We start from the raw sequence: 27,532 nt of genomic DNA on the forward strand, positions 1-27,532 counted from the left end.
GAGATCCAGTCTTTCTAGAAAAATATGTTATTGACTGCCAAAGTATGTATGTGTGTGTGTGTGTGTGTGTATATACATACATATATATATGTATATACACACACATTTTGTGTATACACATTTTGATAAGCATGTCTTACTATTAGTAGGAATATTAAATCCTATTTCTAAATAATGATTGGACTAAAGAAGAAATCACTGTGGAGTATATTTAAATATTTAGAACTTAGACACTAATGGAAATTATTCCATTTCAAAACTTGAGGCTTATAGACATAATAGTTAAATGGCAGATGGAAAATGAATGACTTAATTTCAGCATAAGAAATTGGAGAAAGAATAACAATACTAATCCAAAGAAAGTCTATTAATAGGAGTAATGACCATAAAAGCAGAAAATGAAGAAGTAAGAGATTATCAAAGACAAATGATGTTCTCAGAAGGGATTAATAAAAAGAAACACAGATGTGGTCAACTAGGTGGCCATGCAAGAGAATGCCTAGGTAAGTGGTATTACAAGTGGAAAGAAGCCAGGAACCAGTGGCTCATGCCTATAATCCCTGCTACTCAGGAGGCTGAGATCTGAGCATCTTGATTCAAAGCCAGCCCAGGCAGAAAAGTCTGTGAGACTCTTAGCTCTAACCACCAAAATCTGGACATGGTGCTGTGGCCCAAGTTGTAGAGCACCAGCTTTGAGTGGAAAGTTAAGCAAGAGTTCAAGGCTCTGAGTTCAAGCCCCAGTACTGGCGCGTGTGTGTGCGTGTGTGTGCATGCACACACACACACACACACACACACACACACACACAAAATAAGTGGAAAGAAGAACCTCAGTATGATGCCTTGTTGAATTTATGAAACTGTATTGAGCATTTCTAGGCCCATAATTTCAAGTATCAGAAAAAAATGACAATTTCCAAGAAACATAATTGTATAAACTCAACACAAGAAAAGAAGGCACAACTTCCTGAGAACTCCCTGGGTGTAGCCAGAGCATTTATTCAACAAGTCTGCCTTCAGTCACCATTGCAGGGTGCCAGTAACCCCACTGTTGCGGCCTATTCTCCCTGCCCCCTACCCCCCAGTGCAACTTTGTGATGTAGTGGAAATAGTCTCTGTATCACGGCCGTGATACAGATTACTGAGCACTTGAAGTAGGGTTGAGCGCAGCTGAGAAGGGGAAATGTTCACTTTATCATCTTCATGGATTTCTGTGTAATAATGGGGTGTAGCAAGTTGTGGGAGTGCAGCTGGAGCTGTTGGGATCAAGGATGTGCAGCCAAGACCTCCTGTGAACAGTAAGGGCTTCCACTTACTCTCTGAAGCAGCTCCCAGTCTTGCCCCTGCTTTCCCCGTGTCCCAGGTGCCTGGCCCTCCCTGTTCCCCTACTTTTCCTCATTTGCTCTCACTTGCCTCGGTAGGCCCAAGAGTCTTGGGTGAGCAAGCTTTCCCTGCTCCTTGCTTTGGAGGCGCTCACCTTGGCTGTCAGGCTACACTGCGGTTGCCTCCGGCACGTGGGTGGGGCAAGTCTCTGTGGTTCCTACTGGGCCAGTGCACGTGGAGTCTGCCCTCCCTGGTTGAAGGACCTCGCTCCCCCAAGTCCATGTCCTCAGCATTCTGTGAGAAGCCGGGAGTCATGAGTGTAGACTCAATGGCCTCAGGAGGTGGGGTGAGGCTGGCAGGCAGAGCGAGACTTGAGGGCCCTTCATAGTCTCTAACCCAAAATGCTAGAAAATACTAATCCAGAAGGGACTAGCCCCTCTAGAGGGGGATCTGATTCAAGAAGATGAAGTAAAGCTCCGTGGATAGAGGAGACAATGAAGTCTAGACTTGTAGTTTTGAAAACTCTAAGCCCTTTGTGTTGTCAATGCAGAATCCAACTGGGCTGCAGAGGTAGTCGTCCTCAGTAACTTCCGCCATCCTTGGGGTCCGGGTGACCTGCCAAGGATGGAGCCATGGGTCAATATACCTCCACCTCCTCCAGAGTGAGGAGGCTGCTCCTTCTCTCCTCCTAGGCTTCTCACCTGGCCCCCAGGTCTCTGGCACAGTCAGCAAGGTGGTGAGGGCTACCTGCTGCATCCTGCAGCCTGCGGGCCACCTGTGCCCACCACCCTCTCTGCCCATTCTCCACACACTGTACAACACTTTTCTGGTCTGAATCATTAAGAGGTATGTTTGGTTTCTCTCTTTCAGGGATGATAATGGTGATTTTATTGCTGCTTGTGGCTATTGTGGTTGTTGCAGTCTGGCCAACCAACCGATAGCAATAAAGGGACCACCCGCGGTGACACCTGCCAGTGACGAAAGAAAGCCCGCACCCTTTTGGTACACAACACCTGCTCTCAATAAATTCCTCCAAAGCTCCCGGACTCTGGACGTGCCTTGCTTCAGGAGGGCCCACAAAGCTGAGCAGCTCTGAGAGCTGCCTAAACATTGGTCCCATGCAGCCCTCTGCTTTCTACCTTGGTCATGTGGTCTAGCTAAATGCCCCTCAACTGGTCACTGTCTGCTGGATGCCCTCTCAGCAGTGTCTGGTCTGCTTGTGAAAGTCATGTGACTTGTGTGTCCAGGACATCCAGGTGAATGAGATGAAGGCCATGTGGGAAAGGTGGTCCCTTGGACATGTCTGATAAAGGTGGGGTTATAAAGTGAGGGGAGCACTGTATCTTATGGGGTTGACAGTCATGTGTGCATGCATGTCTGCAGTATCTGTGGTCTTGTGCGTGTGTGTGTCTCAGGCCAGGCTGATGGAGGGCGTGTGAAGGATACCAGGCCATTAGGATGGTGGGTTTGAGTTAGAAGGGCACACAGGGCCAGGTATCATGCCCTCTCTTCTTTCTGTATGGAAAGCAAGGCGAGCTGCTGGTGTGGTTCTGCCCTTCCCATCAGGAGGAGAAGCAATTAGGATTAAAGACAGCAGTCGCCAGAGCACTTGGTCTCACTGAGGAGAGAGCAAGCCTGTGGGAGGCAACTGCCAGAAGAGGAGGCCTGGGCATTTCCTGAAGAGAACACAACCTGGGGCTCCCACTACGCAAATGCACCAGGAAGAGAGTCAAGGTGCAGCCTGGCCTTCTGTTATTTCCTGGGACCTCGGTGCTCTGGAAAGGCCTGGGACCCATGAGTCCAGACACCTGCTTGGCGCTGACCCCATCTCTGCACTTCAGAGCCCAGGCCAGTAGGTGTCCACTGAGAACACTGGCAGAGAAAAGGGGACTCTGGAAGCTCACAGGCCAGCAGTAAAACATTCAGCCCAGAAACTAGCCAACCACGGCCCCTGCTCACAATTCATTGATCAGAACTAGTTACCTGGTCCTGCTTCACAGAGGAATGGAAAGTTCTGGAAGCTGAAATACAGTGAACAGCAAGGACCACTTCAGTACTTGCCAGCAGTGTGACCACAGGCAACTTATCTTGCCGTGTGTGCTCCTCATCTAGAAACAGATGCACAGATCCCCTACCCACCTTGGAGTGTGATATGAGGACTGGGGAGACGTACCTGCAAATGCACCCTTGCTTCAGTGACCGCCCCCCCCCCCCCCGGCCTGAGAGCAAGGTCCTAGCACCTGCTTTTACCAAGTGCACCAGGACAACTTGTGAAGGTATGAGAGTGAGCCAGATCAAGCCAGAAGCTCCCTTGTTGCCCACAAACCTCATGAACACGCTGAGTCCCCAAAGCAGACTTAACAGACTCACAGGGGCTGTGTCCGGAATGGAGTGAGCAGGTGAGGAGTATGATGGCCACAGAGATGAGCCATATTGTCAGGAAGCCAAGTGTGCCTGGCAGGAGAGGAAGAGCGGGGCCTGCTTGAAGGAGTCGGGGGTGGGGGGGGGAGGTGCGCTGTGCTGGCCAGGCTGGGACTATTTGGAGGTAACGTGCACTGGGACACGTTTCTGAGGATGAAGTGGTTACTAATGGATCACCCAAGGGAAGAGCAAGAATCCACAGAGCCACCTCTTCTTGTCTTGTGTGAAACCCCAAATCTGTACAAACAGTGTCTCCTTGGATCCCCCCCCCCCACTCCGGGGCTCTGGGGAAGCAGCATTGACGGTCTGTTTGACTTTCTCACCTCCTCTTGACTGGCTCAGCACGGAGCCCCAGCAACTCGTGGGGCATCTTTGAACCAGAGCCACAGAGCCTGGATCAAGCTCACTGAAAGGCCTTTTCAGGAAAACACTGAGCCCATGTCTGTGCACAGCAGCTTCTGTTCTTTGGGCAGAATGGGCTCAGGGCCCAGCCTTATGTTGTTAGCTGTGTAACCCTGGACAAGTTACTTCCCTTCTCTGGACCCACAGGCAGGGAGTGGAGAAGAAAAGCTGCCTGCAAGATCGGAATACAAACACCTCCATCCATCCAGGCTCAGGACAACACAGGCCAGTCACTGAGGCTAGGGACCTGTCAGGCAGGAGGCCCTGGCCCTGGCCTTTTAGTCATCTTCAAGGGTGGGTTTCTCATTCCCTCTCCTGGGAGACTGCCATACAACACCTTGAAACCACCTTACGGTTGTATGGCATTTCCCAGCATGATTTGCAAAGCCTGGTTCCCCCTATCATGTCAGGCCCCCAGGCCCAGCAACCTGTAGCAAGCACTCTGCAAATTGCTGGTTAAGTCAGCCCTGACGGACAGAAAGCGAGCAAGGCAGGGCTGCAGCCCTCATCTCAAGTGCTTTCTCAATGAAAATAAACCTTATTAAAATAACAGCATAAGAATTGTTTAACTTAACTGAGTATTATAAGCATTTTCAGTCTGGATACCATATAAAGAAATCCAGATATCCAGGTACAGCCAGTACTTTGGTTCCATTTAGACTTCATAATAATGTACATAACTGTCATTAGCCCTAGGACCACCTGCTCTTTTCAAGACTGGTAGAACCTGAGCCTGGAAGCAGCCTTTGTGGCTTTGATACTTAAAATCCTGCATGTGTCTTTTCTCTGCTGCCTGCAGCCAGCCTGCTGGCTTTGTGCTTGCTTCTTGAGCTCAGATCCTTGGAACTTGCCTTCCTTGGGCCTGGTGTAGAATTGCTGATTGCCCCCTTGGCTTCAAGACCTATAGCTGTGTCTTCTTCCCTCTTTGTGGGAACTGTGCCTTTGCTCCTTCCCACCTTATTTCCTACCTTCCACTTCAGAGTTATTCAGGCAGCTTTTTGCATAAAAGTCAACTCTTATCTAGTTATTTCTAACCTAGTCCTGCTGAAGTTAAGTGATTCCACTTCACTTGGGGTGAGCCCAAGCTCCTCTTTCCCCTAACTGTGCCACAGATTTCACAGGCTTCCTCCCCACTGTGTGCCAACAACAAAAGGCATTGACCTCCTTCCAGAAATGACTTGCTGTCCTGCTGAGTCTCCAGTTGATAAAGCCATGAGTTAATCCGTCCATGTACAGTATTTCTTCTTTTCACGCCCCACTTTTCTTGGCGCATTTCTCCTATGTCTTTATTTAGTCTTAAAAAGAGCATGGAAAAAGATGTCTGACGTTCAAGGAAGTCTGAGGCGGAGGAGTATGTCTGCCACAAGTGGGCATCCCCATGCCAGGCAGTGTCCCTGGGAGATGCAGGGGGAGCCCTGCAGACTCCAGGCTTTAGAGTGGACTAATGGCTTCTTCAGCTTTCTGATGCCTCACCATTCAGTCTCCAAAACGGGTCAGTGCTTCACAGCAACCCACCCTCCTTCTTGTATTCTCTGAGTTGGATGGATATCAACACCTAGTCACCCCAGCCAGAGTGGAAGGCTCTGGAAGGTGGCTTGCTGTTCACAGTTCTGTTCTAATGTTTACCTGACCAGCAGTGTCTTCTGCAGGCCTTGGGCAGGGGTTGCAGCTGCCAACAGAAGGCCTGGTTGTGACGGTGTCACCGCTCAGGCTCAGACAACTTTATGGAGAGACCAAAGGAAGCCACATCATTATGAAAATCCTACCGGACCCTTGGCCTAAAATGACCAAAGCTGAGAAACTTCCAAGAAACAATAATTTTCAATGGGTCTAAAATCCCTCCAAGAACTCTGGCAATGGGCAGTGCCTGAGGCTACAGACAGTTTCTGTTTGCTCCCTGTCCAGCCTTGCCCTCTGAGACCTGCCTCATCTGCTGTCAGGTGGTGTTGTTCAGCAGAGATTGATCCTGAGATGGATTGGGACCACGACAGGCAACTCATGTACCTACCTGGCCTGGTTTAAAAGCCCTAGCTCTGAGAGTAGCTCCTGGTCATCAAAGCCAGACTTGTGAAGAGGCTGGACCAGAGAAGTATCCTGAGAAGCTGAGCATGTCCTTCCAGGCTGCCACACAGCAAAGGAAGCCTGCTGCACCTTCAAAAAAAGAGGGCCTGGAATCTGCATTGCTCAAGGGACCAGACCAAGCCCATGGCCAAGCCTCAGAACCCAGTGTGAAATGATCCCTGATGCTGATGGTTTCCCCTCTGCATGGCAACACAACAGGCTCTTAATGGCTGATCGTTTATTTAATAAAGAAATCACAGCCATTTGGAGGTGTAAGTATGGCCTCTACAATGCAGTGAGTTCATGGCTGCATGGGGCTGGCACTGGTCCAATCCCTGCCCTAGGTGAAGCGTTGAGCTATGGCTTGGGAAGCATGTCTTTCATAAGATTCCCAGAGTTTTACTAACCCTGCTGCACTTTCTTATCTCTACTTGGCTTTGAATAGAAGAAACTGGTGATGAAAAAAGGTTCTGAAGGTAAAGGGAAGGTTAAAGGTTGCTTTGTTGGGTACACATAGGGAGGAGGGGAGGAAACTCCCCTATCCCCCAAGTTCCTCCTGTGTGAGAGTTTCTGGGTGTGATTTCAGGACTGAAAAACAGACTGTCCTATTTGACAGCCTTTTAGCTCGAAACAGCATTTAGAACCAGCAAAGTCCCCACAAGCAAGGCTGCTCTTTTCCTATTTTTTGTAGGTAGTAAGGACAGTGTTCTGTCTGGCTGGGGAGTTCTAGGGCAAGAAGCCATATTCCTGAAGTTGCCACCCTTCTCTTACCTCCCCAACATGCCCACCACCCATAGCTCAGGCCACTAAGAATGGGAGACAGAACAGTATACAAGAGTTTATTGAATGATATCTGAATTTAGTTCTAGTGTGTGGGGCCCACATTACAAGTCCCTTCTGGGTCCATTACAACTCTAACCAAAAAAGAAAAAGGAAAAAAAAATCTTAAAAAAAATCCACAACTTTTTCCATGTCATTAAATATATTCATATATAATAACCATAATATATTAGTATGCATTGGAAAGGAACACTGACCCAAACAATATGTCATGGTCACAACTAAACATTTACACTTCTGAGTGAACAGAAGTCTGCAACACAGGGAGTCTGGGAGGCGGGAAGTGCATTTGGGAGTGAGGAAGGGAATGGCCAATGACACAAGGTGGTGCTGGCTTGGTTTCTGGCAGGGGCAAGGCCCCACAAAGACAATTTTAATATCCCTGGGGGTATGGCATGGTGGTGGCCCACAGGAATGTCTGTCCATGAGCCATGGCTCATCAGCGAGCCTTGTCTGTTGGCTCTAGGATGGAGGTGGGGAGGGAGGGGTCTCTTCTAGATCTCAATCTCTTTCCAATCTGGAGCATCTCCAGGAGTGGACTGTTTCCGGTTCCCATGTGTGACTCCTGAGGCAGAGTTCCAGGAGGTCACCCAGGGCCTCAGGCAGTGTGTGCCTCCAGTCTGGTTGCTGCCTCCTGTCTATCTCTTAAGGACGGATGCTGTGGACAGAGGCACAGCCTACAAGCACACCTAGGAGGCACCCCATTTCCTCCCCTTTCCCTTATCCCACCTTTGCAGGACTGTGCATCAGTGAAGCAGGCACTCAGCTGGCAGGGGCACCAGACCACCCAGCTGGGAAGAAAAAGAACAGCTGGAGCGTCTGGATGAAACACAAAGACTAACCTGGTATGGTTTTCTTCAAACACCTACATATCACAACTCTGGTTAATATACTCTTCAAAAGCAAATCCTACTTCTGTTTTATATCCCTTCCTAACTGTACAAATCAGAGGCCTTCCACTGGCATCTCCCTCTCCTCCCTGGCGTGGGGGCAGGTAGGAGAGAGTTGGTCCCCACCTCAGGAGGGGCAGGTGGGGGAGGGGTGGAAGCAGAGGGTGGGGGGCTGGTTTCAGTCTGGGCCCACAAGAGGCACTGTGGTGAGCTCTGTAGTCTGGTCAGTGGCCCCATCCCTGACCTAACTTCTCAGGCCCCAACATAGGTTCCAAGGGCCGGGCTGACACTTGGCCCTGAGGGCCGGTGGTGGCTGAGGTGGAAGCTGAAGCGATTTTCAGGACACCTTGATGCTTGCTAGGCCCATGGCTCTCTGAAAGATCTCTGAGAACACCAATGCAAGCCCCATGCAACACTGGTGAGACTTGGAGGGAGGGCAGTCAAGGTGTGTGTGGGGTGGTGGGGCGGTCAGCAGCATAGCTTTTCTGGGCAGCTTAGAAGCTATGCAGACAAAAACAGGACCCTCGCCCTATGGTGCCTTTTGCTACAGTCAAAACATGCTGATGGAGTATCTGAGCCTGGAGAGCGGCCCTTGCCCTCCAGCCTTGGGCTTGGACCGAGGCTGGGTCCCTTGCCAGGGCAGTTGCCTCTAAGGAGTCTCTGCCAGAAGCCCTCCAACCTTCCTCCCCACACTTGGGCCGGCCAAACCACCTTTCTAGGACCTCTTGGGAGGAGCTGAGCCCCGCCCTCCTGGCTGCTTTGTGGTTAAGTCTCTCTTCCCTGCCTTACCCACCACCCTCACTGCCTCCTCTAGGTGTCACCCCCAACCCCACCAGGCTCAGAGCAAGGTCCTGAAGAGGCAATAGCCCTTGCCAGTGTCTCAGTGGCCAGTGCAATGGCACCCCTCCCCTACAGCCTGCTGCAGGAAGTGTCCGGGGTGGGCTGCAGAGCCAGAGTGGTCAGAAAACCCCACTCCAGGGTCTGAGTCCCAGTTCTGCCACATGTCTTGACGGGACTTTGCACAACACGTTCATTTCCTTGCTGGCAAAGATCAGTTAAGCCCTGTCATGAGGACAGGCTGGGAGCGTGTAGGTAAAGTGCCTAGCACAGAGCAGGTGCTCAGTGAATGGCAGTGGTGACATAAGCAGAAGTGAGGGAAAGAGAAGGAAGCCAATTCCCAAGGCCCAGGCTTCCTCCTTGGAATGCCTATGCCCCTGTGGGTGGGGAAAACAAAACCAACTTCCTGATGGGAAGCCAGAGGCTGCAAAGGCAGTGCAGAGCTCAAGGAGGTGGGGAGTCAGGACAGATCCTGTGCCGCCACCAGACGAGGTGGCCTGGGGTTTTTTTTTTGCCTGTGGGAGTCTCTGGGAGACTGGCACAACAAAAGATAACCCAAAAGTAGTGGGCAGTGTGTGCTGTTGAGCTAGACCCAGGCCTGAGTGGCTGCAGCAGCCTTCCCATGCATGTCCCTTCCCTGGCGTCACCAGTGGGGACAGCAATGGGCAGTGGTCATGGCTTCCTCCGCCCCGCCTGCTGTGAGCGCACTCCTTCCCTCCCTGGACTTCTCTGAGCCAGCAAGCCCCTTCCCCCAACCCGGACTAACCGCCTGCCTTTGCGGCCAGCATTCCATGCCCATTCAGGCCCCTTCCAGCTGTTGACGCTTCTGAGGGGCCTTGTGGGAGCTGATGTCATTACACAAATAGTGTCACTGCCCTAAACCCAGCCAGTGCCTCCGCCCCCTCCCCTGGAAAATGTCATAAAAGGGGCTGGTTCCAAGTTTCCACAAAGGAAACGCTCTGGGAGGTTTTGCCTTTGCAACGCCTCCTCCTCCCCATGGCAGCTCCAGCAGGAGGCAGTGACCACCCGGCGGGCTTCTCAGGGGTGTCCTGGAGCCCACTGCCCTCCAGGTGGGCCAGCCCCAACTGGTACAGGGCCGGGTGGGGGCCTCCTCTCCTCCAGATGGTGAAGCCCCACCTCACCCACCCAGAAGGACCGGCCCAGCAGGTGGTCATGGAGACCAGGGTCCACGTGACAAATGCTAGCTGGAGGGCCGCTTCCCACAATACCATCCAGCCCCTTCAGCTAGGACCCCGGTTGTCAGTGGGTATCCAGTGGGAATTCCTAGACAGAAGGGTCAGGGAGAAAGGAGTTTGTCTTTTGTGTCTGGGGTGTGGGTGGTTTGGTTGGGCTTGGTCAGTGCCCCTGCCCAGGCTGCAGACCTGAAAATTCACAGTTCTCATATCCTTTCTCCAAAACCATCAATGGCTTGCATGAACAGCCCCCAGCCCCTCCACGGCGACCCCACCTAGCCTTAGGGAAGCGCATTTGTGCTCTGGAAGGAGCGCCGTGAGGTAGGTACGTCTCGTCCTCATGTCTGCGGGCGCCCTGCCCTGGGTGAATGCGTCTCCCACCAGGGGCACACAGGGTGGGGCAGGGGCAGGGCCTATGAGGGACCCCGCCCCCTGGCCAGCTGCGCCCCGCCCCCTGTCCCCACCTGGGAAAGCCCTAGCAGGCCAAGTCCAAGAACCCCATGCTTGGGGCCCGGCCCTGGTGCCCGGCGCTGCAGCCTCCGCACTAGGCCTTCTTGCACTTGCCCTTCTTCTCGCGCTGCTGGAACTTGCGCAGCCGCCGTGCCCACGTGTCCCGCCACTGGATCACCAGGCTGCTCTTGTCCGCCACGATGCCACTCTGGTCGGGTGAGTCCTCTGCATTGCCCAGCAGCAGGTACTTCTTGAGGGGCTTGATCTTAGGGCATTTGCAAGCAATGTCTCGGGAGCGTATCCACAGACTCTGGTCTCCACGGCGGATGCGGCTTGTGCCCTGCTTGTACACAGAGATGATGTTCACCGTGAACTTCCACCAGTCCCCTGCCTTGTCCGCCTTCAGGATATGGATCTGGACAGCTGTAAAGAAACACAGGCAGATGTGTGGGCCACCGGCTCCCGAATACAGCCAAGGACCAGGTGGGCCCACCTGCTCCTTCCTAAGAACCTAGGTCAAATGAAACACCAAGAGCTGGGAAGTGACTGCAGAGGGTACCAGCAGGCCATGGATAAGCAATACCAAAGCAGATACCACTTGCTGATCCCTGTGCCACAGCCTCACTTTCAGAAAACCTGGCCTGGTGCCTTTGCGGACAAGTCTGCTCCCCTCTTGGGGAAAAGCCTACAGGGAACTAAACCCAGATCACTCGAGGCAAGGTCCATCTGCCCAGGGCAGGTGGCCTCAGCAACACAAGCTTCACAAGCTGGAGGAGACTTCATGTGGCCATACCTCCAAAGGTCCCAATCATTTCAGCCCAAGCCTCATGACACCCCACTGACACAGGCCAGTCTCACCTGGCTTTAGTGCCCTGCTGCAAAGGTAAGTTGCCTGCCTGGTAGCCAGAGTGCCTTTCCTAGAGGTCTTAAGTCTTGCCCACCAACTCCTATCCCTGCAAGGCTGCTTCCTTCCCTGAGCCTCTTTCCCCAGTCCCTGCCAGCCTTTCCCTTGGTGCAAGGGTCCTCCAGCTGCCGTGTGCATCCAGAACCCCAGGGGGCTTCTGAAAACACATGCTGGGGATGCCCCCAGAGAGTCTGACTCAATAGAACTGGGTAAGGCTTAGGATCCCCATCTTTTACTCTTTCAGCCTCAGTTAATGTCCAAATGTATGGTAACAATGTTACTCCCACAGGACAGTAAGAGATAGTTCAAAAATGAGTGGGCTTGGCTCAAACAAGTTTGCGCAACACCAGGATAAAAGGTTTCCTTGGTGCAAGACCTTAAACCAGGAATGGTGTGCCTGTGTGTTGGTTTCTAGACCCTAACTGTAGAACCCTTCAGTTGATGAATCCCAGATTCCACTCTTTGGGGGGCTGGGGAGGACGGGACACATGATTTCTCCCCAGTCCAGCAGCAGCCTGGAGAAAGCCTCAGTGCCACCTGAAGGAGCTAGCCATCTCCCTCATCCCTGTCATCTTTCCCATGAGCCCAGCCTTGTTCCAGGCTGCAACAACCTTGGCCACTGGAGGCACCCTGAAGAAAGACAACAGCTTACAAGAAACCGGCTCTGTCACTAAGAAACCAGCAGCCTGTCACTAAGGCACATCCTGAGGGAAGGCCCAGTGGACATCAGAACCCTTGGCAACTCCAGCCAAGGCCTCTGGGGACCACTCTTTAACAGCTCCACTCCCAGGACCTCTCTGCTCCTACTGGCCCAAGGTGATGGGAGAGGTGGGCGAGGCGGGACAGCTGGCTGTGTGGAAGGATCCTCCTGGGGGGGGCGAGAAGTAGATTTTCCCCACATTTTCATTTCAGCTGTTCCTGGGCATCATGAACTTTGCACTCCAGTCTGAGGGCTCCAAAGAATGGCTGCCATGGCAACCGTTTCCATGTTTTTGTCACCAAGGGACTCAACACTCAGTGTGAACTCTAAGGGGTGGGGGAGTCCTCCACTGCAGAGAAGTGGCCGGGCCATGTGTATCTGACTGTGCAGATGGAGGTCACCGTGGCAACTGAGTGCCCCTTAACTAAGCAATGGGGGAGCCACTATAGGCATGCCTGAGAGCCCTGGTCTCTCCCCAGGACTAAGCTGTACACTGAATGAGCTTCCCTGGGCAGACGGATGTTTTCCCTGTGCAGCACCTCAGGGCCCGCCAGGGACACACACCCAGCCACAAGCATGTGTGGAGGCACCTCTCTGATCTTGGCAGGTACAGCGTTGAGGGCTGAATTATGGACATATCCTCTATTCATATGCTGTGCCCTGTATGTTAGAGTACACAGGTACATGAGCTGCTGAGGGCAGGTCCTAATCCAACTCAATTTACGAGATTGGGACACAGTGGCCATCCACAAACCAAAGAAGTGACTCTGTCACCTTGATCCCTCGTCTCCAGAATTGGGAGAGAAAAAAAAAAAATGTTACCTGGAGCTGGGAAGGTGGCTCAGTGGTAGAGTGCTTGCCTTGCATGCATGAGGCCCTGGGTTTGATTCCTCAGCACCACATAAGCAGGGGAAAAAGAAGCCAGAAGTGGCGCTGTGGCTCAAGTGGTAGAGTGCTAGCCTTGAGCTGAAGAGCTGAGGGACAGGACCCACGACTGGACCCCCCCCAAAAAAAATTGTTACCTGGCCACTGTAATAAAAGTAAATTTCAAAGACTGGCAGTCTTGGGTCTTAGCCCAAGTACAGGAAGGAGAGCAGGCCTGACTCCCAGCTTCACTGAGAGGAGGCTACAGCAGAGAGAGGTGGCTGGCCAGGGTTGAGCCTTTGCCTGCACATCTCAGCTGGACCCTCCTACTCTGCACCCTCCCTGATCTCTTCCCTCAGTGAATATCCCACAGTATTCTGGGGGTGGGGGGGGAGGTCCCCACGCAGAGCCAGCCTCGGTCTGGAGCACTCAGCCCTGAAGGGTTTCCTCCCCCTAATACTGCGGTCCTCCACAATCCAGAACAAAGCACCTAGCCCTTGTCATCCTCCCATCCCCTGCAAATCCCAGCTCCTCCCAGGGTGGAAGCTGCCTCAGCCACAGCGTAAGACGGACGCAGGGCCAGGGGAGGGTGGTGGCAGAATTCATGTGATTATGCTGGAAGAATTCCACATTTCCGCTGCCCTTGGCAACGCCTCTGCACATTACACAGCCCACCAAGTATGAGCTGCACACACAGCACACGGGCCAAGTCCCCTCAGCACGCATACAGCTGAAAATATTCAAAATACACATTGCAACAGTGACCTCAAACAGACCCACGCCGCATGCCCCAACAGCATGTGGCACATCACCAGGATGCTGCCACCTCCGAAGGATCAAGTCTCCATCTAAAGCCTGGCGCTGGTGGCTCATGCCTGTAATCCTAGCTACTCAGGAGACTGAGATCTGAGGATCATGGTTCAAAGCCAGCCTGCGCAGGAAACTCCGTGAGACTCCTATCTCCAATAAACCACTAGAAAACCAGAAGTGGTGGTGTGGCTCAAGCAGTAGAGCGCTCGCCTTGATCTGAAGACACACAGACAGCGCCCAAGCCCAGAGTTCAAGCTCCACGACAAAAAAAAAAAAAAAGTCTCCATCTAACACAGAGCCTGGGGTGCCACCAACCTACCCATCAGGTGTGCATGTGAGTGACGTTGCCAGCCTGGTGATGGGCTAGTAGGCAATAGGCAACTGGGCCCATCCTAGGACCATGCCCCCAAAGGTAGACTTCTTTTGTTGTGCTCTAGTCCTCAGGCTGGCATCCCTCCCAGATTCCAATGCTAGAATGGAATACCCACTGCAAGAGCATTAGGAGGCGGGGTCTTTAGGAAGTGACTAAGTAATGAGTGCTCTCAGGAGCAGGATTAGCACCAGTATGAAAGAGGCCTATGTGAGCCCTGGCCCCTTCTACCACACCACAGCAACAAGGTGACAGAGTAAGCAGAGGGAGCCCTCACCAACACTGAATCTGTCTGCCTTGATCTTGTACTCCATCTCCAAAACTGCAAGCAATGTATTTCTGTCCTAAGTTACCCAGTCTAATGCACTTTGTTATAGCAGCCTTCCGGAACAGACAAAGACTCACCCACACAATGACAGCCCAGGACAGTCAGACACCTTCCTTCCTCCCATGCCATAACCGCGAGCCTCCCCATTGGGAGAGGGAGATGAGCTGACCCACAGCAAAGTGACCATGAACCAGAGCACAGGATGGAAGGTATGCCAAGAGGGTCCCAGCCATGAGCCTGAGTGGCCCATGTCTGGAGACAGGAGAGTTGGTGAGGCAGACACTCGCGGGCCCTAGCACCAGTGGCAAGTGACACGCCCCACAAAAGGAGGCATAGGCCTGGCCACTGCTGCCAGTGGCTGGTGTGCACCACGTCAAGGCACTATACCACACGTAGGAGCAAAGCAAGAGGGGGCCAGGGAGAATGCACCTGGAGAATGCCACTGTCCCAGACCTGCCAGTCTCCCAACCTTGGAATCCAGGAACTGTCTTAACCATTTCCTAACCACAGAATCCAGTGCCCTACAGGTAGGTGCGGTATCAGTAGCCCCTGTAAACAATTTTAGGATTCAAAGGAAAGACTTCCATGTTAGAACAGTTCCTGGCCACCAGGACTGTCATCACTGGCCCCGACTCCAGCCTGCTGAAGGAAGACCCAATTGACTCCATCCCTGGGCTGAGGCTTAGCTGTGGCTCCAGGGACCAGACTTGGCAAGGACCACCTGTGCTTGTTTTGGCCAACCAAGACCTGGGAGGCAAGGCACAGGTCAGCTGGATGTCTGCGGCCACCTTCCTCTTGGGTACAAAAGGCAGAATGCAACCTGCTGCCAGTGGCATTCCTGGCTACATGGTGAGTGGCAGCCTGTCCCTAGGGAGCAAGCATCTAGCTGCCTTCCCAAACCCAGCATCATTAGAAACACCCAGAAGAGTGCCAAGTCCCAGGCCACATCGTGTGCTTGGGGCCTGTACAGAGGGATCTGCATTCCACAACTGTCTTGTCCTCTGCCTAGAGTCCCAGCTCACTCAAAACCTTCCTCCCTCCCTCCCTCTCCCAGCACCAGCCCTGACCCAGGCCTGTGAGCTCTTGCCTTCTGAGAATCTAGAAGCTCAGAGCTGACTGAAGCACATGGGTTTGGGGGGACTGCTCAGATCAAGCCTCCTTCGCTATGGAAGCTGGGCTGGGTTCTAAGATACCTTATTCATAGCCTGCTGGGAGCTGGCAGGTGGAGATAAAGACAGCACTGGACAAGCCACCTGCTAGATAGGCACTAGGGGCTCGCTGGCTATTCTCCACTCTCCAGCAAGACCTGAGCATGCAAGACATTTCTGTAGGGAGGCTTCCTGCCTCTTGGAGGTCTTTGAGATTTATGAGCTGCTCAGGGTGGCCCCCAAGGGCCTCCCAGCCACTGCCCCTCCCAAGGAGGCTTGGGTGGTCGCCTCCTGCTCGCCCCTCTTCACCCAGCCATACCTTCCTGTTGGGTCAGTCCAGCAAGGGGAGGCTTGTCACCTATCTGCCTCAGAGACAGCAGCCAGGAGCTGGGGGAGGACACTAACCCCACAGAAACCATTAAAACTACGAAGCCCCGTAAATCTCCTAGCATAGGGAGCGTGCCGTGAACTGCAGCTGCTTTCATAAAATGTAGTTCAGCCCACATGCTTTCCCGGCCAGAGCCCAGCCCTGTTTCCAGGGCTGCTAAGCTGCCCACAGAAACATGGAGTCCCTGCTGGGGAGTGCACAGAGAAGGCAGCATGCCTGGGCCTGGCTGACACAGCAGCCCTACCTCTATTCATCTTTGAGGTGGAGGCTCATTGTGGCCACATCCAGCAAACCACGAATCCAGGGTCACCACATCCCCCCAAGGCCTTGCCTCAGGTCTTAGCTTCGAACTGCCAAGTAAGATGGGGACACCTAAGTTAGAACTCGCTGCTGATCTTCCCTGCTCAACCCAAAGTACCAGTATATAGTCATCTCAGCTACACGATTGCTGCTTCAATTTCCCCTGCCATATCTTGGTGCTTAGACTTTACTTGGGAGGGGAGATAGGCTAAATGCCTGAGACGGTCTGGTTGTTGGGAGGGCCCCCTGGAGGAAGAGACAGCACAGAACCAGAGTTGGGGGAAACAACTGTCTCCTAAGAGGTGGGCTTGGCTTAGCATGGGCTACTCACTGTGCTAAGCTTTGTGTCACTGATAAAATACCTAAGAAAACCCAAAGAAAAAAGCTGTGAGTGCCACCGCTTCATAGGTCTTAGGCCATAGTCAGCAGGCTCCACCACTTGGCACTGCAAGTAAGGCCAAATATCATGGTGGAGAGAGCATGGTAGAAGAAAGCTGCTCATTTCATGGCAGCCAGGGAGCAGAGAGAGAAAGAGAATAAGGAGCCAAGAACAAAATAGAGTTCCCAAAGGCCCAGCTCTAAGGATCCACTCACTTCAACTAAGTCCCGATCCTAAATTTAACCACCTCCCAATAGCCCAACAAATTGTGAACCTATCCATGGTTGGTCAGGCTCACAGCAAGAAGAGGACAGGGCACTTGCCACCACACTGTGCAAGAGATTCTGGTAGAGAGGAGAACTGGGCCCTGCCTGGCTCCAGCTGGAGCTCCCATACAACAGAGAGCTGTTGTCCAGGGAGGGAGCTAGGGACCACTACCCTCTCCCTGTGAGGAAATAATGTAGTCGCCTCCTCATCTGTTCATTCCTCAACCTTTGCTTTAGGAACTGGGTCCACTCCACATAGACATCAGAGGTAGATGAGGCTCCCTGCCTGCAGCACCTTCGACAACCTCACGAGCTGCCCCAGCTACCACACTTGCCTCCTCCATTGACCACAAAGGGCAGCGGTGAGGATGACCCAACAGGATGTCCATTGGGAACCTTCCCAGGGGATGGTGAGCAATGAGCTCCCCAGGCCAATGGTCCCAAGAGCATTGGGACCTTGGCCTCCCTGCCTGGTCTTCACCACCCAAGAATCTCCCTGGCTCACAGAAAGCTTAGTACAGAGATTATTTCTGACCCAGAGCCCCAGCAGGACAACAGATTCACCCACTCCATGGAGGGGATTGGTATGTCTGAGAACCCCCTTAAACAGGGGTTCCATCAGATACCCATTTTCTGAGTCTACCCCCAGTGAGCTGGGGGAGAGCAGCCTGCCAGGACACTCCTCCCACAGCTCAGCAGCGGGCACACACGCAGTTCTGTCCCATGGAGCACGTGTCCAGGTCCCCAAATCATGCAAGATGGCTCTGAACACTTGTCAGCCCCCACCACTTTCAGTGCCCCAGGCCCTGGTTATGGATCCAAGCAGCACTGAGCTGTCCATGGGACACCCCACAGTGGCTGGGGCTCCCTGCACCCTCCACCCCCAACAGGATGGACAAAGGTGACAGGCATGTAAACACTGACTGCATGCTGGGGTCCTTAGTACCAGGGGCACTAATCCCCAGCATAGTCCACCTAGTCCCCCTCACTGGGGGAAGAACCATCTCTCTCCCACACATACATACACTCGCCCCAGCAGCACAGGGAGAAACGCTGTGATGGCTCCATGTCTCCACCATCCAGTAGCTGTTCACAGGCTTCCTGACCAGGCTCTACCCTGCAGTCATCAGATACAGTACCCAAGTGAGCAGGGAACAGACAGGCCTGGCCTGGCTCAGACCTCCAGCCCAACTGTGCACCAGATTTAGCAGGAGACTTCCCACGCCAAGCCTTGGTGTTCCCATATGAAAACTAGGAAGAGACTACATTGCCCCGATGGCTTCTGTGATCTGTCTGTCTGTCTGGGCCCTACCTCCCTGGTCCCTTCAAGCCTCCTTCCTAAAAGCAAGAGGCTCAGAGGAGAGAGAGAAAAGAATATGAGGAAAGACAAGGAGTGGCAGAGGAGGGTTGAGGGCTGACCAGATCCAGGACAAGCCTCTCAAGAGCTGGACTCTGCTCTCTGGACTGGCTGGGGGAACCAGGCTCTGGGTTCCCATCTTTGGGTATAGGAAAGCGCAGAACTGGGAAGCACTGCAGTGCCCCCACCCTCAACAACACAGCATCCGCCTGGCCTTCAACTGGGGAGGGGGGCATTCCTGTGGGCACAAGGGCATTTCTGTCCAGATGACACTGGGGCCAACAGACCCTCCTTGCCCAACCTGATGGTCACCCACATTCCACAACCTCAGGCTGACTCATGCAGACCCAGCTCCACATCTGGTCTCCACATGGGGCTGGCACTCTTCGGGGGGCAGGAGGGAGGTCACATCTGGCTGGGGAAATTGGAGGCTCCCCAGGGGGCTGCTGACCCCACAGAGGGTCAGCAAGCCTCTGAAACACCAAGCCACGTGCTGCTGGCCGCTGTGCATCTTGTTCTCTGAATGGGAGATGGTGCTCAGGGGACACTGCTCTCCCCAGCTATCACTACAGACTGTCTCCTAGTCCTCAGACAGGGCACAGCCTCCAAGGCAACACCTCTAATATCAGTGCCCACAGCCAAGCCCCTAAAGTCCCCTCCATAGTTAGCAATGTGATAACTCCATGATGTGGTGATAACTGTCCGGCTCTCTGCACTCAGAAGGGCTGAGCCTGTCTGCAATCACTACTCACCCCAAGGTCAGTGAAAGGAAGGGCAGAGGTCATCATGTGCCCAGAGGCCCCATGTCTCGGGCCAGCTGTGAGATGCCTTTCCCAGCCCAAGCCATCAGCCTAGAGCCGAGCTAGGACTGCTGCCCAACTAGCTGCCACACCCTCTGCAACATGCCCACCTCTGCAAGCACCTTCATGGATCTAGAACCTTCTTCTACCTGGCCACGCTCATCAGTGAATAGTCAATCCTACCTCTGTCACCACCACCACCTCTCACATCCCTGTCACTACCCACTGCCGCTGCTCCATCTCAGGTGTACCCCCTTCCTCGTGGCTCACAAAGATGCCTCTCCTCTCAATCTTACCAAGATCTGAAAGTCAGATCCTGAACCTTCGAACAGCCACAGTGCCCAATCCATCCTCCCCAAGGCTCAACTTCCTGGCCTAAGGGAGAAGACAAGCCTCCAGCCCTGAAACTGATCAGAGAGCACCCAGCCTTAGGTGTGCTCTTGTGTCTTGATAAAAACATCTCCTGAGGAGCAAGCAGCCACAAGAAGATGACTATCAGGCTGGTCCAAGGCTGGCAGGGGAGGGCAGAGTTGCTGACCAGCAAGTCCTCTACTGAACCTTGTCTTTGGAGACACCAAAGGACAGAGGGAACAAAATCCCCAGGGAAGCACACTAGCACATTCCTACATACATAGGGGCACCCGAGACCCAGCCACTCCTCACAGATGTCACTTCCCCCTTGAGTTCCATCCCCTGAAATCCTGCTTGTGGGAATCCAGAAAGAACAGATCCTCTTGTGGAAAAGCATGCTGATTTTTCCATCCCATGGTGCCAAAATGTCTTTCAACAAAAGGGGTGACGAATATGCATTTCTGGGAAGGATACATTCTTCCCAGAGCTGGCAGAGGAAGATGGCCTCACCTTTCAGAATGGGTGCTGCCCTCTCCTGAGTCCCAGAGAGGAAGCAAAGGGGCAGCAGTACCCAGGCCCAGATATGGCCACCAGGCACCTGGGGGCCACATGTGACTGAGGATGCCAGTCTACCCTGGCTCTTGCTCTAGCCTGCCAGGCTGCCCCTGACACCTGGCATCCCACACTCCCCTCCAATCCCATGCACTTATGTCCAGCTTCTGTGCATGGAAACTCCTTTCTCTACCTGAGATCCTTGTGTTCTGACTCCCTCTTCCCAGAAGCCTTCCATCCTGACCCTTCCAAAGGATGGGCCATGCCCTGTTGTAGACCCACTTAGGCTGGACCAGAACTGCTGGAGGTGTGCATGTGTTGTATATTGCATTATAGGTTGTGTGTAGTGTGTGTGGTGCCTGTGAGCAGCAGCCCTGCAAGATGGGGGAGGCTGTACGTACATGAATTGGGTTGGGGCCATAAGGAGTCAAGGAAGAAAACGGAAAGGAAGCCCCTTACCGCTGAGCCTGGAAGGAACACACTACTGCCTCCAGGCAACCATGTCACAGGGCAGATGACCCCAGCCAGATCTGCACTGCGGTGTCTAAACCAACAGGCTGCAGGCATGTGTACTCAAGGGCACATTCACTAGCACACATGCTGGGAGCACCCCCACAAAGCACGGGCCCCTCCAAGCTGAGGTTTTCCCAAGCAGTTGGCCTGAGCTGCTGAGACTCTTGAAAAGAGTCTTCTGTGGTCCATGGTTTCACGCTTGGCCTTGCCTTGGCTCTTTGTCAAGAATTTGCAAGGTGAGTTCGATTCCCCTAGAGGGCAACAGAGGACTGATGTGGCCCAGGAGACAGAGGGGAGGAAGGGACAGATGACAGCTGAGGGCTCCCTCAGCTTAGAAATGGTGTTAGGGCCGGGCGCTGGTGGCTCACGCCTGTAATCCTAGCTACTCAGGAGGCTGAGATCTGAGGATCGCGGTTCAAAGCCAGACCGGGCAGGAGAGACTGTGAGACTCCTATCTCCAATAAACCACCAGAAAACCGGAAGTGGCGCTGTAGCTCAAGTGGTAGAGCGCTCGCCTTGAGCTGAAGAGCTGAGGGACAACGCCCAGGCCCAGAGTTCAAGCCCCACGACCGACAAAAAAAAAAAAAAAAAAAAAAGAAATGGTGTTAGGCATGTCAGGAGCCATGTGCAGTGTCTCACAAGGGTGTCATGTTGCCTTGATTGCACCTCATCTGACTGGTGTAGAAACGGAGGCTCTAAGTGGTGAAGGTCTCTGTCCAAGGTCAGACGGCGAGTTAGAAGAGACTGAATGGAAGGGACCATTGCAACTCCTCGTCTCCCAGGCCCTCCCCCACCTCAAGCTGGTCCCAGGCTCACTAGCAAACATATCAGAAGAGGACAGGCCGGCCAGCCACAGCCCAGGGCTGTCCCACAAGCCTCCCTGGCTTTCCATCCATGAACCACCACCCTCCATCAGAGGTGTCCTCGAACATCCCTGGGTCAAGCCTCTCCTACCAGAGGAGCTCTTTACTCAGCAGGGGTGAGGTTCTAATTAGCAGCTCCTGGAACATCCAAGTGCCCTGGATGTGAAGAAATGTGTTTCCTAATTGGCCCCCTGCCGGGGTGTCAGAGAGCAAGCAGGGATTACGCAGTCTCTGAACCCAGCTCCCTTCCAAGGCCTGGCCTGGCAACCTCACCTGCTCCGATTCCCTAGGTCAGCTTGTTCTCCTGTCTCTCTTTCCCAGGGCCAGCCCAGGTCTTCCCCACGTGCGAGATATTCACCATCTACACATACTGCAGCCTGGGGTGCAGGGACTCAACCCAGGATGCACGGGAAGTCTCCACGGGCCCAGCGGCAGGCAGAGATCTCACTCTCAGACCTACAGCCAGAGCAGCAAAAGCAGCTGGACTGCCCTCCATGCACCCACCCACCCTGTGTCATGCTCTCTGAGGCCCTACCTGGCCCTTCTGATGTGTCCCCAGAAGCCTGTGAGATCACCTCACTTCAGACACTAACCTGGATTGAAGAGACTCCTCCACTTTTAAATGCATTTTCCAGGGACAGTCATGGAACAAGACTACACACCCTCCTCGCCCTGCTGTGATCTGAGTGAGATCTGGTCCCTAATGTGGCAGTGTTGAGAAGTGCTGGGGCCTTGAAAAGAAGGAACTCAGCACTTCATGAAGGGCTGAACGTCGCTCCTGCAAGTATAGGTCAGTTATCTCCACAGCAGGTTGTCCCTCTTCCTTTCTGCTTTCCACCCTAGATAGGCTAAGGCACAAGACCCTCACCAGAAGCTGAGCCCATGCCAGCACCATGGTCTTGGCCTTCCCCAACCATGAGCCAAAATCAACATCTTTTCATTGTAGTGGATCCCGTCTCACATATTTTGTTAAAGAGACTGAGAATACAGTGATACGGAGTCCCTCTAGGGTACTGGAGGGGGCAGTGCCAGGCGGTGAAGAAGGCTACTAACAGGCTGATGCCACATCAGCTTCCAGAGAGTGACTTCTGTCCCTGCTGTAGCTGGCTCTCAAGCCTTACCCCTCAGCAGGTGTGTGGACATGGGGACCACACACGTGGGTAGCAAGGATGGGGCAGCCATCATAATGGGAAAGATGAGTGTCCCTCATCTCTCAGGGCCTTTGGGCAAGTGACTGTCAGGGAAAGCCCAGGAAAGGCTGCTGGGAGGGAACAGGGTAAGCCGCCACCTGGTGATGTGACAGCAAGCCACCTCACCAGCCTGGCCAGTCCCCAGCTATGACCTAAGGGAACTGAACCCAGAGTGTGTGGCACCTGCTTCTCTCTGATAAACCATAAGGAAGTGGGGGGGGGGGCAGTCAAGGGAGCATAGGACTACAAGCAACCCAGAGGCCACATACCACCCATTCCTCCCACAACAGCAGCACTGCCTACTGCCAGGCTGCTCACAGCAGGGCAGGACTCAGGGCAGCCTGGGGCTCCTGTCTTAAGGCCCTCACTCCTGAGGGTCAGCCTGGGGGGGGGTGAGAAAGCCAGGAGAGTGCTGAGAAGGGAGAGGTCCCCCTGGAATATCAGAGGTGGGAGAGACTTTTGTCTCTCATTGAAGAAAACAGCCAAAAGCAAGCACCATCAGACTGTGTCCAACAGAAGCAGATAGAAATGGGATCCAATAAGTTGTTGCAATTAAAGAACACAAAGAAGCCTAACAGCTACTTGACCACCTCTTCCTTCTTTCTCCTACCACCTTCCTTCCTCCTCTCTCCCTGTCCACTCACCCTGGCCTCACAGGGGAAGGTGTGAAGTCCTGGGCAAGCCACAGGAGGCTAGGATGTGGAGGAGCCTTCCATATTCTAGGTCCCCGCAGAGGCTGGAAGGACACAGCTCCTGGACCCCCCTCCCTGGGGATGTCACCCTGCCTGAGCTACAGCAGGCACAATTATCTTTAAAGACAATAAATGTGCTGTGGAAATTCAGAAGCTTCTGAGCTGCTCTGGAATACTCTCACTTAAAAAGGGTGTCTATGAATTTTCTGTGGCTGTGGACCCTGGGGAGGTCTTGGGCAGAGATCTGAAGTCTGGCAATTTCTGAACTGACACATCAAACATCTCCGGTGCTCTTTCTTGCTCCTGGGGGTGAGGCAGCCCACAGGAAGGCTGTATTGGTGGGTCTTGCCTTGGCTTCATTGTGGGGTGTGTATATATGGATGTGTGTCCATACATAAATACATATGCACACAGTAAGAGGAGAACGCTCTAGAAGTTCTTACAAATTCCTTTGGATTCCTTTGGGGATCATTCATGATGCTAAAAGGTCTGGGACCTCCTCAAAGAAAAAAATTCAAGTGTGGCTCAATCAGCTGGTCCAGCCAGGATCCCCATAAGGCTGGGGTCCCTAGGAAGGATTCCTGGACCCCTCAGGATGAGGAAGGCATGCAGACTCCCAGTCCTACTGCAGTCCCAGGGCTATTCTAAATACACCAGAGCTCCTACTCCCTTTCTGGTGCTTGAAGGATCTCACAGAGAGCGCTGGAGAGAGCGTAATCATTAGCCCGTGGCCACAAAGCCCATCAGAGGGAGTGTGGGGGCCAGAGCCCAGCCTGGGAATCCCAGCCTCAGTGGTCCCTGCTGGCCTGGATATCTCTCTGCAGGGCTAGGGAAGGAGGCGACCAGGGCTCCTGCAGCCTCTCTCATCTCCTGTCCCTGAACTAAGGTGGAAGAGATGAAGAATTTCCAGGCATGAGATCCGTCCATCCACAGGAACACTACGGCCAACACTCACCCAGCCACCTGCATCCCAACCTGGGCTCTTTGCAGGCCCCTTGCCCTCCCCCAAAGGCTCTCACTCACTCACCATAGTCCTTCTTGCAGTACTTTTTCATGTTGATCTTCAGCTTCCCTTTGGAGGCCTTGCAGTAGGAATCGCAGTCTGCAGGAGGGGGGAAAACACAGACAAAAACTAATTAGGCTGGCAATGAATAGGCTGGCTGGCCGAGGGGGAGGCCACCTCCCTAAATACCTAGAGGCCTGTGATACCCATGGGCCTTCTAAAGAGGCCCTTGGGACAAAGGACCCCCACCCGGCCTCCCCCTCCTCCCGCCTGACGAATCCTTCAGCCGTCTTGGCCTCCGTGAGAGCCCCCATATCGTGCCACCCAGGGCTTCTGAGCACCACACAAATTCCTCCTGTTCTTAAGACACAACTGCAGCCTGATTAAAGCCGATAGAGGCCTCATTGTCGCCCTGCGCTCCGGGTCTGTGTCAGGAGCTGGTTTTCATGGCGCAGAGCCTCTGGCTGGGGTCAGGCCCTGACAAAAGAGGTCACAGAGGAAATTAGTAGCCCGTGAAGCATTAGAAAGCCCCTTTGGTGTCCACTCCACTGGAGTGTTCAAATAAAATGCCCCACGAAGAAAAGTTCAGTTCTAATGGGCCCTACTGCTGGGAGGCAGGGCTGGGGCCTGCGCCCGCCGGGTATCACTGAAGGGGCGTCCAGGCCCGAGCAAGAGGCAGGCAAGATATACAGCACATCGATGTGTACCAGCCATGGGCTCTGTCTGTCTCTCCTAGGATTGGCCTTGTCAAACCTGATCCTAGGGGGAGCCCAGCACAACTTTACCCTCTCCCTGCTGGTGACTTCTGCTTTCTGGACAAGGCAGGGAAACCTCTTAATAGATCTGTATGTGACACCCACAGACAGACATGAGGCCCAGCCCAGGAGAGAGGCCAAGAGACTGCCCATACCTGCCCTGCCCAGCCACAGACATACTGGGCCTCATTCAGTTCTCACTGCCTTTCTCTGATGGACCAATGTTATTCCCATTCTACAGACATGAGACTGATCTAAGCCACTGGCCAAAGTCAAGGTCAAAGAAAGAAGTGATTTGTGCTTGGGGACAGGGCAAAGCCAGAGCAGGAAGGCCCTTCAGTGCCACCTGCTCCCAGCTTTGTGGCAAAGACTACAGGGACAATTCAGAGGCTAGCAGGAGGCAGCTGCTTCCTTGGAAGCCCTAAGATATATTGCCGTGCCTAGGAGGGCCCCCAGGCCAGCCCCTGGGAACCCTAAGTCAGGAACCAGTTTCAGGAAATGAGAAAGAAACAGCCCTGCACGCTGTTGCTATGCTATGCTTCAAGCCCTTGATGCCTCCTCAGGCCGGCCTAGCCCAAGGACACGAGAGGCCACAGTATCAACTCTCTTGCCAGTTCCACGGCTAGTCCAGGTCTGGAGTCCCTGGAGTACCCATAGAGAGAGACTTTCACTCCACTGTGACCAGGCCTGAGAAGTCAAGACAGGAGGAGGAAGCAGCCCAAACACACCAGACAACAGCTCAGTCCCTTCCTACTTTGGAACAGCCATGCTGGGCTGCTCCTGCGTCAGGCTGGGGACAGATGACTCTCATAGCAAAGCCATGGAGGCTGAACCCAGGATGTGCCCAAGTCCCTGCTCTGTCTACTTAGGGAGGCGAATGGGATTGCAAATGAGGCCGAGAGGTGTCACTGCAGACACAGCCTGAGGCCCACTCAGTGCCTTTGTGCTATGTTTTGGGAAAGTCTAAGGGAGTGATTTCATACTGAATCTGGAGGAAATCACTGATGTCTGCCTCTTGTGCACAGACCCAGCAAGACACACCCCAGTGACCGCTGGAGTAGAAAGCGTGTCACTGAGTGTATCAGCTCCGCCAAGCCTCGAGGGCTTTGCAGAAGGGGTTACAGTGCTGAGCTTCTAAATGAAGAAACCAGAGCTCAGGAAGGTTCGGGGGGGGGGGGGGGGGGGCTCTCATCCTGAAGGGCAGAGGACAGGCAGGTAAGTCCTGAGACAGTCTACTCTTAGACCTTCAACACCACTGTCCTCAGCTGGCGAAGTTCTTCTCTTAAATGCCACGTGTCCACCTGTGACAGCCACTGACCTAGTGACATCACACTCCAGGTACCTCCTTGCCAAGGCGGTCTTTGTCAAGTACCTTAAAAGTGGCACCCAACCATGTTGGTGGCACCTGACAGGAAGAAGGCTTTGGTGCCGTTCTGGTGTATGGAGAGCCCTGCGCATCACTTTTCCACCTACGTGTCATTTCATAGCTGAGAGCCTATGGCATGAAGACACAGGCTCATGGTCTTCATGAGAGGCCGTCTCCTGGCAGAGCCCAGTGGACTCGTCCAGAATCACCACTTCAAACAACACTGAAACCTAGGGCCAAGCCCCAAGAGGATCTTGGCTTAGCCACCTGTAATCCTAGCTATTCCCAAGGCCAAGATCTGGAGGATCAGGGTTTGAAAGTACCCCGTGAAGAAAAGTCTGAAAGACTCTTGTCTCCAAAATAAATGGCAAAAAAAAGGGCTGGAGAAACTGGAGGTATGAATCAAGTGGCAAAGTGCCAGCTGAGTGAGAGAACTCAGAACCAGTACGCGCACATACTCATGCACACCCCTACGCAGAAAGCAAGGGCTGGAGGCGTGGCTCAAATGGTATAAGAAGCAGGCCAAGTGACTGTGAAGCTTTGCGTGCAAATCCCAGTACCACCAAAGAAAGGAAGGGAGGGAGGGAAAGGAAGAGAAAATAGGAAGGGAGGGAGAGAAGGAGGGAAGGAAGGAGAAAGGAAGAGATGGAGAAGGAGGGAGAGAGGAGGGAAGATGTCAGGGAGGGAGGGAGCAGACACCTGGGTAGGAGAAGGTCTCTATACCCATCTGTGACACAGCACCCATCTTGGTAGAGAAAAGGCTCAGACAAGTGGTTATAAACCCAGAAAATGACCAAAGTCTCTGCATTTGCCGTTGTATTTGCTTTTTAAAAACGTTCCATGTCAGTAAGCTTGTTGCAAAATGTCCTCGACTCCCTTCGGAGGGGCTGATTCTAATTAAATCGTGCACTAGGAAAACAGCCCAAGCATGTTAGAGTTCTGTGCAAAAGACAGGTAAGCAGGCCTGGAAGGAGAGGCAGAAGTGTCTTCCTTTGGGGAAAGTGAAAAACCTTCAGAGCATGGACACTGAAAGCTATTTGGCTGCCTGTGGACTCTTCCTTTGGTTCATTTCCCAGATCACTGAAGTCACTGGACACATGGTCCCTAGTAAGGAAAAGGTCCCTGTATTTTCTCCCTTTTCTGAAGACATACAAAGCTACAGACTGCTTCAAGATGGACAAATCATAGCTTTAAAATACAGCTGACTCCTGCAACA

General features: G+C 53.3%; 2 protein-coding genes across 5 annotated transcripts in view; one reads left to right on the plus strand and one right to left on the minus strand.

The window, feature by feature from the left end:
* Nucleotides 1-2,364, plus strand: part of Stx8 (syntaxin 8) — a 244,234-nt gene extending 241,870 nt beyond the window's left edge. For all 3 annotated transcript variants that reach the window (XM_070026977.1, XM_070026976.1, XM_070026978.1), the window contains one exon: nt 2,194-2,364. Coding sequence is in view for 2 of the 3 variants with exons in the window: in XM_070026976.1 (XP_069883077.1) it covers nt 2,194-2,264 (71 nt within the window). In the remaining variant the exon portion in view is untranslated. The remainder of the gene's footprint in view (nt 1-2,193) is intronic.
* Nucleotides 2,365-7,032: 4,668 nt separating this feature from the next.
* The window catches only part of Ntn1 (netrin 1), a 198,713-nt gene continuing 178,213 nt past the window's right edge, over nt 7,033-27,532 (minus strand). For both annotated transcript variants that reach the window (XM_070026981.1, XM_070026979.1), the window contains exons 6-7: nt 24,220-24,294; nt 7,033-10,840 (exon numbers count right to left, since the gene is read on the minus strand). In XM_070026981.1, the coding sequence (XP_069883082.1) occupies nt 10,512-10,840; nt 24,220-24,294 (404 nt within the window). In that variant the 3' untranslated portion in view covers nt 7,033-10,511. The remainder of the gene's footprint in view (nt 10,841-24,219; nt 24,295-27,532) is intronic.

The sequence above is a fragment of the Dipodomys merriami genome, unplaced genomic scaffold, assembly GCF_024711535.1.
Source record: "Dipodomys merriami isolate MVZ:Mamm:240054 unplaced genomic scaffold, mDipMer1.0.p SCAF_19, whole genome shotgun sequence".
Classification (NCBI taxonomy): domain Eukaryota; kingdom Metazoa; phylum Chordata; class Mammalia; order Rodentia; family Heteromyidae; genus Dipodomys; species Dipodomys merriami.